General features: G+C 38.6%; 1 protein-coding gene across 10 annotated transcripts in view; it reads left to right on the top strand.

The window, feature by feature from the left end:
- The window catches only part of SMG7 (SMG7 nonsense mediated mRNA decay factor), an 81,662-nt gene extending 67,811 nt beyond the window's left edge, over positions 1–13,851 (top strand). For 5 of the 10 annotated variants that reach the window (XM_081299695.1, XM_081299700.1, XM_081299699.1 and 2 more), the window contains 11 exons: positions 591–710; positions 1,518–1,806; positions 3,754–3,898; positions 4,438–4,820; positions 5,509–5,880; positions 6,669–6,818; positions 8,731–8,811; positions 9,150–9,309; positions 9,952–10,122; positions 10,243–10,388; positions 11,438–12,662. In XM_081299695.1, coding sequence (XP_081155821.1) covers positions 591–710; positions 1,518–1,806; positions 3,754–3,898; positions 4,438–4,820; positions 5,509–5,880; positions 6,669–6,818; positions 8,731–8,811; positions 9,150–9,309; positions 9,952–10,122; positions 10,243–10,388; positions 11,438–11,551 — 2,131 coding nt within the window. In that variant the 3' untranslated portion in view covers positions 11,552–12,662. Of the gene's footprint in view, positions 1–590; positions 711–1,517; positions 1,807–3,753; positions 3,899–4,437; positions 4,821–5,508; positions 5,881–6,668; positions 6,819–8,730; positions 8,812–9,149; positions 9,310–9,951; positions 10,123–10,242; positions 10,389–11,437 lie in introns of all 10 variants that reach the window. The other 5 variants (XM_081299703.1, XM_081299702.1, XM_081299696.1 and 2 more) reach the window with 4 other exon arrangements.
- The last annotated feature ends 1,231 nt before the right edge of the window (positions 13,852–15,082 follow it).

Here is a 15,082-nt window from a genome sequence, read left to right as displayed (position 1 = left end):
AACCGTTACTTTCTCTGGTTGACAAACCCTTCTCTTATCTGTATACTTCATGATATTTATGCTCTTTTTTAATTTAGAATGGGCCATCTTAAAAAATGGATAGATTAATGCTGTTTATTATAATAGGCACCTCAGAGACTCTTAGCATTGCCTTGGTTATTTTAATCAAATTGTTTGGAAGGCAAGGTAAGTGTTGATAAAACTTTATTCTGGGCTGGGTTTTAGCTCTGTGGTAGAGCACTTGCCTAGCACATAGGAGGCCCTGGGTTCCATCCCCAGCACAGCAAATAAACAAAAAATACTTTATTATTACAGTGACAAAAGAATGCTAGTAAAAAGTGATTTATTTGAGCTTCTTAACTAGAAAATGAAATAGAAGCAAAAGTATTCCATTAATGTAATGAGCTCTTATTTTTGTTTTCTGCTTTATTGTATTTAAAGTCTTTGCAAGTGTAATTCATACAAATGCCATCAAGTAGCTAACTTGTCTGGAAAACATCTTATATACTTTGCATTTAATTAGGTGAATTTGTTTGCCTGGAAACTATTTTTAGAGTTTCATTTTCTGTAATTTGTTGTGTGAATTTTAGGAACTTGGATTTTTCCAAAGGCCACCAGGGTATTACAGGAGACAAAGAAGGTCAGCAACGGCGAATACGACAGCAACGCTTGATAGCTATAGGCAAATGGATTGCCGATAATCAGCCAAGGTATGTCCATTGGCCTTCTAGCCCACTCCTTTGAATCAAATTGTACATACCCGCTCTCTCACATGTATTTCAGGCTTTGGTATAAATACTGTCAATTATAAACTAAGTAAAAATATTTGTAGCAGAACATCTAATTATGACAAGTGATCATAAGTATACATTTTATTTAAAAATTTGTCCCCCCAGTACACTGGAACTGGATGTGTCTCCGTTGTTTGTCATGAGCTTTGCTCAGGCTTGTAAACATCTGTATAAATCTGAGTTTCAGTTCTCACAGTGATTTCTTTGGGCGAGGGCATGCTGGTTGGTTTCCGTCAGGACTAGCTGGGATGGTGCTAGTACTAGTTAAATACAAAGCAGATCTGACAGTTGGTATAATGGAAAAACAAGTTTTCGAATCAGATAGGTTTGAATTCAGTTTCTGGTTCTGCCACTTTCTAGGTGGCTTTCATGTGAACTCTTCATCTCTGTCAGTTTCCACACCCGCAAAATAGGGCTTATATATAGCCACTTTACAGTTTATGCCAAAAGGCTTAGACTAGTGTCGTGTACTTAAAACATGGTCAGTAGTTATAACTAATTATTAGCAAGTATTGAAAGGATAGTGGAATGTATTGCGATGTTAAGTGTGCTAATAAAAAATCTGAGTTTCTATGTATTTTCTATGTGACCTGGATTCACAGTTATATCCTGTTGTTTCTTTGATATTCAAGGCCAGGAATATATTGACTATTGAATCATACACAGTTGAGTTACTGTTTTTTAGTTTTATGTTTTTCATATATGGATTTATTTTTACTCTTTTAGGCTAATTCAGTGTGAAAATGAGGTAGGGAAATTGTTATTTATCACAGAAATTCCAGAATTAATACTGGAAGACCCCAGTGAAGCCAAAGAGAACCTCATTCTACAAGAAACACCTGTGATAGAGTCGCTGGCTGCTGATGGGAGCCCAGGACTGAAATCAGTACTGTCTACAGGCCGAAATCTAAGCAACAGCTGTGACACAGGAGAGAAACCAATGGTCACCTTCAAAGAGAACATTAAGCCACGAGAAGTGAACAGAGACCAAGGAAGAAGTTTTCCTCCCAAAGAGGTGAGAAGGGACTATAGCAAAGGAATAACTGTAACTAAGAATAATGGAAAGAAGGACAACACCAAGAGGAAAACTGAAACCAAGAAATGCACCTTAGAAAAGTTACAGGAAACAGGAAAGCAGAATGTGGCAGTGCAGGTAAGCTGTATTTGAATTACAGAGCAGGTAGAGGAAGGCAGGCTCACACAAAAGGTAAGATTTCTCATTTTGTTCCTAAAGCCTTCAACATTGGCTGTTGTGAAGTTTACGTGAATTCTTTGAATTCATCATAAGGTATGTAAAGAGCTATGGTAGGGCTGAGGGTATAGCTCAGCATTTAGCATGTGCAAGACCCTAGGTTCAATCAGTCCCCAATCTCTGCCCCCCCCCCAAAAAAAAGGCAAGCTGTGGTGACTTTATTGATTCTTGGGCATTATAATGTGAGTGAAAAAAAAAATTGATAAGAAATTCTTATCAATTCTGTCTTAGTGATTTGAGTTGACTGGTTGTAGAGCAGTCATTTCCACACAGGATTATATTTTTATTTATAAGGTTATAATTACCATTTGTTAACGTTAAAGCAAAGATTTGAGGTCTTTTGTAGATCCAAGATCTATTAAGGTTTGTCTGATCTTTTGTTTTCTGCTAAGATTCACTATCCAAATTACAAAGCAACAGCTGAGACACAGGAGAGAAACCAATAGTCACCTTTGAATAAATGTCAAGAAAAAGCTTCTCATCTTTGAACTTATACCTGTCCCAGCCAGTGGCACTGTCCTTTAGTAATATTCCTAAAACATGAGTCCTTTGGTTAATACCTGACTCACAGGAATTTGTAAAACAAGAACCCAAAATATCTTGTTGGGGGGGAAAAAAAACTCTGCTAAGTTATTTCTGAGGGTTTTTTTTTACTTTATATCTTTCTAAAGAAATACAGGTAATTTCATATTAACAGAGGGTATTTACTCTTTGCTGATTTTATCAATACCATTAATTTTGAATAAATACTTAAGTAGCCATGTGATTTGTTAACACATTTCAGCAAATGTATGTGTTTGCAGGAGGAATGTTACATTATTGAAGGCTGCTTACAAATAAACAATATCTTCAATTTATTTCCCTAATAGAACTTTTTTGAGAAAGGGAGAAATAAGAAAACAATAGTTTCATTTTCATTTTCAGATTAATTGTAGGAAGAGAAACAGAGAAGAACATGGTGGAAATTGAGAAAAGACATGGAAAGAGAGGTCCTGGGAAAAGAAAAAAAAATAGAAAGCCAAAGGACTCATGTTTTAGGAATATCAAGACTAGCATTTTCTGCCTGTCCTTCATCCATTCTCATGGCCTTCCAGTAAGGTCCAAATTGATAAATCTCCTTTCTCCATTTGAAATCCACCCATAAAAAAGCCTCATCACAATTTTTCGTAAATGCTAATATTTTCCCCCCCCTCAACCTTGAGTAGTATATAGATACTTTCTGGCTCTGCTGAAAATATCCTTTTTTTATTCCAAAGAGTGATAAGGTTGCAGGGTTGAGGGTAGATGCCTGACTCTACACTTAAGCCTGTCCAGATGAAATTAAAACTGGGAGCCAAAAAAGTCACCAAGAGCTGATGATCTTAATTAATAATTCAGCATAAAGAGCCCTAGGTCCCACAGTAGGCAGTTTAAGATCACAGATAAGTTTGATAACCTGTTGGCATCAGGTATATCACTTGTAAAACAAATGGGCATTGAAGTCCTTTCCATATTTAGAGGTTCTGTGATTGTATGAAAGCAAAATTACTACATTAGTTAAACTAAATCCTTACCTATTTTATTGGCAATTAAATGATTTTTAATTTTTTTTTTCATTTTTAACTTAGGTGAATTTAAATATCTTCAACATACTTTCTTAGGAATAGGTACTTTTTCTGACACATTAGAATTCCATGTTTTTATTGATAGTTTTGCTTCTGTTGGTCATAGGTGAAATCCCAGGCAGAACTAAGAAAGACTCCAGTGTCTGAAGCCAGGAAAACACCTGTAACTCAAACCCCAAGTCAAGCAAGTAACTCCCAGTTCATCCCCATTCATCACCCTGGAGCCTTCCCTCCTCTTCCTAGCCGGCCAGGTAAGTGCATTTTGTAATTTGTTGTACTTAATTCCATATGTGTCTGGGGATTTCTGTTCACTCATTGAGTAGTTTATTCTCTTAGAATAATAATGTTATCAAGTAGAAAGAAGTTCAGTTTCCCCTAATACTTATGAAATTATTTTTGTAGTTCATATACAAGTGCATGTTTGTTATCATGAAGGAATTCCTATTACTAAACTTGAGAAGCCATCTTTAGAGCACTCAAATGGGCTGGGGGTGTGGCTCAGGGATAGGTTGCTGCTTAGCATTCGTGAGAACCTCAATTCAACTACCAGCACTGTAAAAAAAAAAAATCTAAAACTTAGAATGTGCTTATTACTTCAGTGGACAGAAGAAAATTAGAAAATAGTGTGCATTTAATTCTTAATTCTTGAATTCTTAAAGACTGACAACGTGGTTGATGTGTTGCTTTTATAATGTATTAGAAATCCCCCACCACCACCAAAAAAAAAAAAGACTTTCCCCTTTTTGGCTAACTTTCTTTAGAACTAAAGCTGTGTTCTTCTGTTTTGAAGGGTTCCCGCCCCCAACATATGTTATTCCCCCTCCTGTGGCATTTTCTATGGGCTCAGGTTACACCTTCCCAGCTGGTGTTTCTGTCCCAGGAACCTTTCTTCAGCCTGCAGCTCACTCTCCAGCAGGAAACCAGGTGCAAGCTGGGAAACAGTCCCACATTCCTTACAGCCAGCAACGGCCCTCTGGACCAGGGCCAATGAACCAGGGACCTCAACAGTCACAGCCACCCTCCCAGCAACCCCTTCCATCTTTACCAGCTCAGCCAACAGCACAGTCCACAAGCCAGTTGCAGGTTCAAGCTCTTGCTCAGCAGCAGCAATCCCCTACAAAAGCCGTGCCAGCTTTGGGGAAAAGCCCTCCTCACCACTCTGGATTCCAACAGGTACATTGCAGTCACGTGTGCTGACCACCCTGAATAAGGGGAAATGCCAAAATGATTTGTTTGACTAATTAAAAAATGTTAAACTTTAAAAATACTTCTTGTTTAGACTTATAATTTATTATTGTGGGAATACAAAAGTATTCTCTGTCAGAAAAATAAATATTTTCCTTCTCTATTGATAAAGGATAATCTTCACTGTCATTCTTTGCTAGTGCTAATTATGAGCTTTGTAGGAAAGATTTTATTTAAATAATTATCTCTTATTTGAATATAAACTGCAAAATGAAAAGAAAATCATAGTCTTAATGAAGTGCTATGATGAATGTGATACCAATCTTACATGTTATCCCCATAGCACTTGAAGCAGAAAGTCTCTCATATATATTCGTTCATTAAACTTCTTAAATAATTGAATTGAAAAAGTAAAATATGATTTCAGTGCCCATACTTGGTTTCCTAAAATCTATATTGAAAAAAACAATGAAGAGTAAAGGAAACTACTGCATTGCTGAGTTTTGGTTTTGGATTTTTATATCCCCCTCTACCTGCCCACCCACACACAGAGAATTTGGTTTGTTTTGGTTTGGTTATAGTTTTGGTTTCTGGTTCATTCTGTGATTCTTTAGCATTAATTTTCAGTAATATTGCATATTATCTTCACCTTGGTCATAGGTATCTGTATTTTTAGTATCAACAGGCAGATGCCTCCAAACAGCTGTGGAATCCTCCTCAGGTTCAAGGCCCATTAGGGAAAATCATGCCTGTGAAACAGCCCTACTACCTTCAGTCCCAAGACCCCATAAAACTGTTTGAGCCGTCATTGCAACCTCCTGTAATGCAGCAGCAGCCTCTAGAGAAAAAAATGAAGCCTTTTCCCATGGAGCCATATAACCATAATCCCTCAGAAGTCAAGGTCCCAGAATTCTACTGGGATTCTTCCTACAGCATGGCTGATAATAGAGCTGTAATGGCACAGCAAGCAAATATGGACCGCAGGGGAAAACGGTCACCAGGAGTCTTCCGTCCAGAGCAGGATCCTGTGCCCAGGATGCCATTTGAGGTGTGTGTCCTTTCCAATCACCAGGTTCTTGTAAAGCTGGGTCTAAGATTGCTTATCTTTTTAATTTCTATAGTAGATACTGTATTTATTTATATTTTTCAAGTTGACACCTAAAAATATATATAGGAAATAGATATTATAAAAGATCACTATGGTCCATTGGTACTACAGCACTTGGTCTCTTCAAAATTACATTGTATGGTTCAATTGGGGGAACTGAAGAATTATAACCGATTTACCTATGATGTTCAGGTGAGAAATGTACAGGAATCTCTAATACAGCATGTTCGAGAATTCTGAGACAAAGAGCTCCTCTTAGTTGGGCCGAGTCACTGAGTTTAAAAATGGTTTTATTGAGCATTTAAACAAATTGCTTTCTGAGAGGAAAACAGTCAGTTATCGAGGACAGTGGAATTCCCTTTTCTTGCCCTTTTAGTCATGAGAAGCAGGTGTGCTTATAAACTTTTTTAAAAGACCTGTTTTTCTATTTGTTAGCACAAAATATGCTAATCATTTGCTCCATTGCCTTGTTTTACTAACTACATTAATCTTTTATGTTCTGCTCTGTCTGTATCTTTGCTTCTTTCTGTTGTCTTAGTCTTTCTCAACCATGTCCTATGTCACTTTGCTTTTATATTTCACAGCCTTTTCTCTTTGCATTAACTATTTCCCTACTGATTACTTCTCCACCCTTTTAGTTGCCTTATCCACCGTAATCACACTACTACTACTCCATTATGCTTTTGTCATACCTAATTGCATCTCACTGTGCTCCTTTCTGTCACTAGGACCCCAAGAGCTCCCCTTTGCTTCCTCCGGACCTGTTAAAGAGTCTGGCTGCCTTGGAGGAAGAGGAAGAGCTGATTTTTTCTAATCCTCCTGATCTTTACCCAGCTCTGCTGGGGCCTCTCGCCTCTCTTCCTGGACGAAGCCTCTTTGTATGTATTTGACATAATCCTGCTTCTTGCTCTAACCCCAGCTGCTTTTCTGAGATTTTGTATTACTCGTTATAGGTGATTTCTTCTTTCCAGGGCTTGGCTTCTTTATAGTATGAAGTATAAAATATATTTCCTCGTTGCCTGGAACTAACCTTAAAATGGTAATCCAATATGGCAAAAAAAAAATTCTGACTGTGGTTCCTCTATCCACAAAGCATGGTATTAGCAAACCTACTCGCTTTCCAGGTGGCACTTCCATCTGGACCCAGAAACTTAAGTGTCATTTAATCTTGCCTAGGGGAAGTGAGATTTTTGGTCTTAAATGTATTCAAAATATGAAAGGAAATATGTTCTAGATTTTTCTTACTGAAATTATTGAACAGTATTTAGTTCTTTCCTGTTTAGCTGGCTGAACCCAGAAAGAGCCTTGATATTAAGAGTTGGATGCATAAACTGAGTAAAATTAAAGAGGATTCTATTTGTAAACATTGTTGGAGTACCATATTGACATGGAGTACCATGTCAATATGAAGATAAATAACTAGGACAATTTTAGAATTTAAGATTGGATTAATCATGTATTTTTAAAAGTGATCTACAACATAGACTGCATTTCAAAGACATTCTTCATGCTCATGAGCATTATATTTTACTGAGGGCAGGGAGTATAAAAGTTGGGAAGATGATGTATGCCATGAGGCTTTACCCCACTGTTCACTACATTTCAGGGGGGAAAAAAAGTTTCTTTCTTGGTGTTTCTTTCCCATAAACACAGGGCAAGAAAAACATTCTAAACATTAGATTAAGATGCATTAATTGTAGTATCAAGAGAAATGAAAACAGCTGTCATGAAATTAGCTGCCATCCCTAGTACCTGAAAGTTCCCTTAGGAATTTGCCTGGGTGAATGAGAATGAAAGCCTCTTCCCAAGTTAGCAATTAAGACCCCTGGTGTTAGTGCTACACCCGGGAGCAGGGACGTGCTGAAAGCCCAGCTGCTGTACTGTTGCCTAGGTGTTTGTGCCTGTCTTGTTCCTTTTCTGCTGGAATGGCTTGAGAAACTGGGAATACTGGCTGGCTGTCCACCTGTTTCCATATCATATCCCTGGGTTCCTGTTGCTCCTGCTCTTACATTGGAGGTGGAGCAAGTGGTGGGGGTTTCAGTCCATTTTTATTTTTCTTATGTGTGTTTTAAAAAACCAACCATTAAAAACAGATTTTTTAAAGCCCTCAATAGTAACCCTTCTTAAACTCATTGTTAACAATATAATATATATGAAAATGCCTTGCATGTAGTAGGTATTCAGTAAATGATTTGTTGACCCACTGTTTAGTGGCAGTGAGCGTTATAGATTCAGCTTTCTTTTCCCCATATTTTTCTTATAGCCAATAAATGTAATTTAGACTTTTAGTATATTCATACACCACAAATAAAGCTGCTTAGGAAACATGTAAACAAAACCAGTTGTCAGACAGCTTTGAAAGGCTTTTTTGTATGTCATCCATGTCAGTATTTTTAAAATTTAGGGAGTAAGCAGTGGTAGAACAGTTCGGCATCTTGTTTCAAAAGCAATTATTGATAAAGGAATTCCTGAGATTCATGCCTTAAAAATACTCAGAACTCCTGCTGTTTTCCTGGCTCTGTGGTCCCTGCCAGAATCTCTGAGCTAGCCTAGATAACACTGATAAGGAAGAGTTCTGACTAACTCACCTGTGGCAATTGAAGCTTAGCTAGCGTCATGGTATTTCAGCTTCGAATTCACATCTTCTAGGCATTCATTATATTGTATATGTTGAATGAGTACAAGTATGCTTAAACGGTGGTCTTTTACTTGGATTCTGTAGTGTCTTAAGATTAATATTAAGAAAATGGAAGGCATAACTTAACTACTTTTCTTTCTGGGACTGTGAAGAAATCCTTATTGGAGAAACCCTCAGAGCTCATGTCACATTCATCCTCTTTCCTGTCCCTCACCGGATTCTCTCTCAATCAGGTAGGTAAAAAGTTAAGAATCTTGCTTTGTACTTTTATTCTATGCTGATGATTTTTCCTATTCTTTTTCAATAAAACTGTTTTTCTCTTTCCCTTCTTTTCCATATATTGATATCTTCCCGAAATTTGAGTTTATCCCCTAGTGTCTGATTGGGTCAAATTAGTGACCTGTATAATGTGAGTAGTTTATGTAGAGCAAAATAAAGGGTGAAAGAAAGCAAAAGGGGAAATGAAAATAAAAGCTTTAGGTATATTAAGAATTTATGAACATGACATTTCTTTTTCTTTTTAATCTCTTTGTTTTGGAGAAGTTTGTAATTTGAGTGTCATATCTTTCAGGAAAGATACCCAAATAACAGTATGTTCAATGAGGTATATGGGAAAAACCTGACAACCAGTTCCAAAGCAGAACTCAATCCCTCGATGGCCCCCCAGGAAACATCACTGTACTCCCTTTTTGAAGGGACTCCATGGTCTCCATCACTTCCTGCCAGTTCAGGTATTAACTAATCTTAAATTATAGATGTTGCCATTCTCATACATTCAAATTGACTAAGATTTGTAATTACAAATATATTGGTTTTGTAAAAAAGTAATTTCTGAAAGAAAATAGGGAAAAGAACTGATAAGCCAGTTTGTGTAGTAAATGCTACTGAAAAAAGCTTTTTATATCCTAGCTAACCAGCATATAAGAGACAGAAATATGGGATATATCATATGGCTTCAGCTTTTTAACAGTTTTGTTTATAGATATTCATTCTTTGCAAGGAAAATTATACTTTTCAAAGTAAAGATTTTTTTTTAATCTCAATTTTATTGTCTGACTTTACAATATTCTTAAGACCAAGAAATTTTATTTCTGATGGAGAACCAAATAAATACTTATCTGAAACAAGCCAGAATAATGTTCAATTGACAAAATTGTGTACTATTTAAGGAAAAGAATGTGCCTCAGATAGGCATACTAAGGTAAATTAGTACATTACACAGGCTCCCTTATGGGGCCCTGGGTTTACCTCTCTGCCAAAGCCCTGGGGTTATTTTTAATAAAATTTGGATGATTGGATCTGCAGGAAATAATTGGTTCTTGGTATGTTTGTGAAACATCTATTAAATAACCTGTATTGCTATCATTTAATAGATCACTCAACACCAGCTAGCCAGTCTCCTCATTCCTCTAACCCAAGCAGTCTGCCCAGCTCTCCTCCAACACACAACCATAATTCTGTTCCATTTTCCAATTTTGGACCCATTGGGACTCCAGACAACAGGGATAGGAGGACTGCAGATCGGTGGAAAACTGATAAGCCAGGTAAGATCCAGGCTTTATTATATAGAAAAAATGAGATAACTTGCTCTAACCTTACCTGGGGTTTGGAATTTGGCAATGATAGAACATCATCTTGAATTCTTATCTCTTTCTATCTCTTAGCCATGGGTGGGTTTGGCGTTGATTATCTCTCAGCAACATCATCCTCTGAGAACAGTTGGCATCAGGCCAGTACTCCAAGTGGCACCTGGACAGGCCATGGGCCCTCCATGGAGGATTCCTCTGCTGTCCTCATGGAAAGCCTAAAGGTGAGTAGACTTCCAAAACAAGAGCCAGGAAACTGGCAGCCATGATAATTTCTACTTTTGTTCACATAAGTAAGTAGGCTTGCTTCTGTGCCCTTAGAGCTGCCTAAAGCAGAGTCCATGTGTAGTGCAGTCCTGGGAACACGTGAAGCCTAGCAATTTGAAGGGGATTTTTTTTTTTTATTTGTGAATTCACTAGTGATTAAATATCATCACAGAATCCAAAATGTAAAGCTTTTAGTTTTATTCTAAAGTTAAGAAAATTCTGATTCACCTTCAGTGTTTGGTATAAACCTTTTCTGACCAAGTGAAAGTATATCATATTAGAAATGTTTTTGTTTACCTAAAATAGACTACTACAAATATACCCTGTGGTACCACATGGAGCTGAGTAAAGAGATTTTACCTAAAACATAATTTCACCTTATCCAATTTAAAATTGATCTGAGCTGTTTTTCATCTATCAGGTCCAGTTCCATGATGCATCCTGGACCTTCCACTCTGGAGCAGTTGTTAAAATCTAGGAACTAACTAGTCTTTTTTTTTTTTTTTTTTTTTTTCTTTTTTGGTACTGGGATTGAACTCTGGAGCACTAAACCACTGAGCCACATCTCCAGCCCTTTTTTCTTTTTTTGTATTTTATTGAAAGACAGGGTCTCACTGAGTTGCTGAGTGCCTCGCCTTGCTGTTGCTGAGGCTAGCTGTGAACTCATGATCTGAGCCTTCTGAGCCATTAGGATTACAAGTGTGCACCACTGCACCCCGCAGAACTAACTAGCCTTGAGAGTATTATAATGACTTTGTGATAGCAGTTGTTTCAGGGGGCAAAGTAGGGTTCTTGAGACATACGTGTCTTTTTTTTCTTTTTAGATATACATGACAGTAGAGTATATTTTGACGTATTATACATACATAGAGTATAAGTTAAATCTAAGTAGGATCCCATTCTTTTGGTAGTATATCATGTTATAGTTGGCTGGGATTAATATACAAATCCCAGTCAGACAACCAGGCATTTGACCTCTGTTGACAAGATCTGGGCTATTTTTCAGTCTATCTGGTCCAGTTCCATGATGCATCCTGGACCTTCCGCTCTGGAGCAGTTGTTAATGCAGCAGAAGCAGAAACAGCAGCGGGGACAAGGCACCATGAACCCTCCACACTGAGGCCAAAGTGGCAACCCTGGGAATGAAGGCTCCATAAACCATGGCATGTTGGGTTTGCAGGACTGGCCCACACAGTCCCCTGCAGGTGGCAGCCCTCTTGTTTGTTTCTTGCTATCAAGAGGGTGTAAGTGTTCCACCAGCCCGCTGAGTGTGCACGAAATGTTCGCAGTGCAACAAAAAGAAAAATCCATCAGGAACTCTCCGTCCCCCCAGGTCCTTCCGGAGGGAGAGAGGAACTGCTGTTTGTCTCACTCAGTTACTTGATATCACCGCCTCTCACCTTCTCCATCGTGCATGTCCCCAGCCACATGGGAAGTGAAAGCTGAGAAGGGAAGGCAGATGGGAGAAGCCAATGGGAACTTCTCAGTCCTTTTTTCCTCTTTGGGGAATAAAATAGGAATCCATTAATGATTGCTTTGCTGACTGAGAATGTAGTTGAAATTATTCCTAAACATCTTTTATTATTGTTATTACTCTCAGTAGTAAATTATCACACTGAATTCTTCCATACACAGGTGTGCTTCTAGTCAGTGTGTAGCAAGGACAGCCCTATTCACTGCTCCTGTGAGAGGTTGGTGGTGACAGGATGGGGAACCGACCTCTTTAGCCAGTGGAAGTGTTCCATAAGGGAGAGTACAGGGCCTTGTAGAAGGTCCTGGAGATTCCAGCAGGAAATGCCCTTCACTCTGTAGGTGCTCGAGCCCCCAGATACGGTATGGGTAGTGGTGCTGGGCTGGACTAGCAGGTGACTGCTGTAGGATTTCAAATTACGTTTTTGATTCCTGTACCTTCTGCGGTAGCCTAGCAAGCAGTCCCACAGAAGGTAGGCTGATCCATTCTGGCCTGACACATTTTAATGGGTAGAAGCTTTCAGTGTGGTTATTTTTTGTTTGGTTGGTTTTTGTGCCCCCAGCCTCCTGCGCCTGTCTCCATCCCCTTTTAATCCTATGCTGTTTGCTAGTAATCGTTTTTTATTCTTAATGTGTACAACATCTTGCCAAGAAGCAACAGCATGGGGTCCAGCAGTTGGAACCCAAAAGACAGTCTGAAGAAGAAGGAAGTGACGGTGTCTGCACAGCCGTAGAGGGGCCAGGCCCCGGCCCAGCTGCAGCCTCCACTTCGAGAGTGAGATTCAAGGCAACATGGACACATGCACGTCATGAACAGAAGAAAACACAACGAAGGCCGTTTTGGAAAAGGCAAAAGAATGGAAAATAAACTTTTTATTTGATATTTATTAGGAGGAAAGAGGACTGAAGATGTTCTTGTGTAGAAACGGAAGGACAGCGTTTCTGTTAGTCGTTTCCTGGAAAAGTAATATTTTAAGGGGAAATTATGGAAACAATCTAAATGTCCAATTGCTGTGCTAGAAGTAGGGATTATTTTCTGGGAGGTCTCTCCTGTGTGTGTGTGTGTGTGTGTGTGTGCGCGCGCGCGTGTGCGTGTGTGTGTGTGTGTGTGTGTGTGCATACAAGTGCTCACACATACCCATCTGCTCTTCCAGAGGGACGGGGTTCTGTGTATGAGTGTGTGAGTTAGTGTGGAACTTAGCTGGAAAACAGCTTCAGAGCAAAGCACATCCAGGAGCCCCGGTTGTCACTGGAGTCTGGGCAACCCCAGCAATTGAAAGGGGTGAGATAATGCTCATTGCTCTTCAGAAAGAGTGGTTGGAGTCCCTGTTGTGCTTACATTATTGCTCTTTTAGTTTGACATGGTGTTGGGATTTTTGTTTTTCTGGGGGGGTTTTTTGTTTGTTTTTTTTTTTTTTTTTTGAAAGGTCTGAAAGGGTGAAGGCCCCCACCCAATGGCAATATGAAACCCTTTGTGCTTCTCTCCAGCCCCTTCACTGTGTCCACCTTTTTCCTTTTCCTTCTTTCCTAAGCCTCTTTCCCTACTGCCTTACCCAGTTTGTGTGTTTGAGCTCTCTGCATTCAGGCAGCTGCAACATTCCAGTGTTTGAACTGTCACTGATTCTTGCACCCTAGACAAGCAAACCAGGCTTATCATCTCCCTCCCAGTAGTACCCAGTTCCCATCTACAGCCCCATTCTGCATGAGAATTTGATGTTTGGAATGTTTTCTGACTCTTGGGGCAGGGCTCCTCGCCTTGTCATCCTCTCTGGAGTAATGAGGAGGGGAAGGAGAATCTTCATCAGAAATTGGTTTTGTGTAGTAAACTTACTTTTATGGGTTGATTGTTTGGTTTGTTTTGGGTTTTGTTTTGTTTTTTGTATGTCTGTGCGAGACCTGCAGCTGCTGAAATCAGCTTTGCCTTTAATTAAACCATGTTCTCTCCAACCACATCTGTGTACGGATTGTTTCTTTTCTATCCTAACAGATTCAGTGTTGAAGGAAATCCAACTTAAAGAATTTCACCTATGCAGAAGTAGTCTAGGGAAGAGCAAAGATGGTCAGAACTTGCAGGTTTATTTTTGCTTTTTGTATCATTCAAACAAAATACCAATGAATTATTATCGAAAGGGAGGTAGAAAGAAACAGGTTTTCAAAATTATTTTATTTAAGGAAGAATGATTGACTTTTGTAAAGGAATTATGTAATACCCACTATTTTTATCCCTGTTCTGTTAATGAGTCAATTCAGAGATAGTTTATTCTTTGGGCCTATAAAATTCACTAAATCTGGTTACCATCAACAGTAATTACTATTCTTGGCCTTGTGGTGGCTTCTCTTCCAGTTGTGTTCAGAGTTTCCGTGGGTGGTTTGCTGGGCCTTCAGCGGTGTGCTGGAAGCCATTGCTCACACTGATTGTCCTTTCACCTTGGTGCTGATTCACTCATAGTTCATTTCCTAACTCTGCATTTCACAAGCACCTACACACTTGAAAATGTGTTAGCAAAGCCATACATAGCTACATGAAAAAGGGGCGGAGGAAAATTAAGGTCAGGTCCTAAGGTCTAGTATTTATTGAATCCTTTACCTGAGTCAACCCCAAATGATGACCAAATAAAACTGACATTATGTATCTCTCTTATTATGATAATACTATAATGTGTAAAGTCATAGAATACTATTAATCAACTCAAGTATTAGTGGCAAATATTCAATATTGAACTCTTTACAAAAATATCCCTCTGAGAAGGCATAAAGGGATGTAATTCTAGTATTTTAGTTCTTTGGGGAATTGAATGTTATATTCTGTGGGAACCTAACTCTGTTTAGGTTCTGTTTAAGCAATGAAACTTTTAGTAAGAAAAGAACAAGTTAGTTTTGTCTGTATACGCCTTCTGAATAACTTGTGAAATTGCTTTCAGGCCTCAGTATGTAATATTAATGATATAAGAAGAAGAATGTTTCCACTGAGCCCTTGAGCCTGGACTCTGGATGTCTTGCTTTATTTTTGTGAGATAAGATTTTTATTGAGGTATCATGCATATAAAGTGCACCAATTACACATGCAACTCAATTTTCACAAAGTGAACCCATCTGGATAGCTAGCACTAAACAAAACCATATTGTCACATCCTTGAGGACCCCCTTTCATGTACCAGGAAATCTTCAGACATTCATTACC

The sequence above is a fragment of the Spermophilus citellus genome (genome assembly GCF_964194105.1).
Source record: "Spermophilus citellus genome assembly, chromosome: 6".
Taxonomy (NCBI): Eukaryota; Metazoa; Chordata; class Mammalia; order Rodentia; family Sciuridae; genus Spermophilus; species Spermophilus citellus.
Note: the sequence above shows the minus strand (reverse complement) of the source record. Positions and strands in the feature narration are given on the sequence as shown.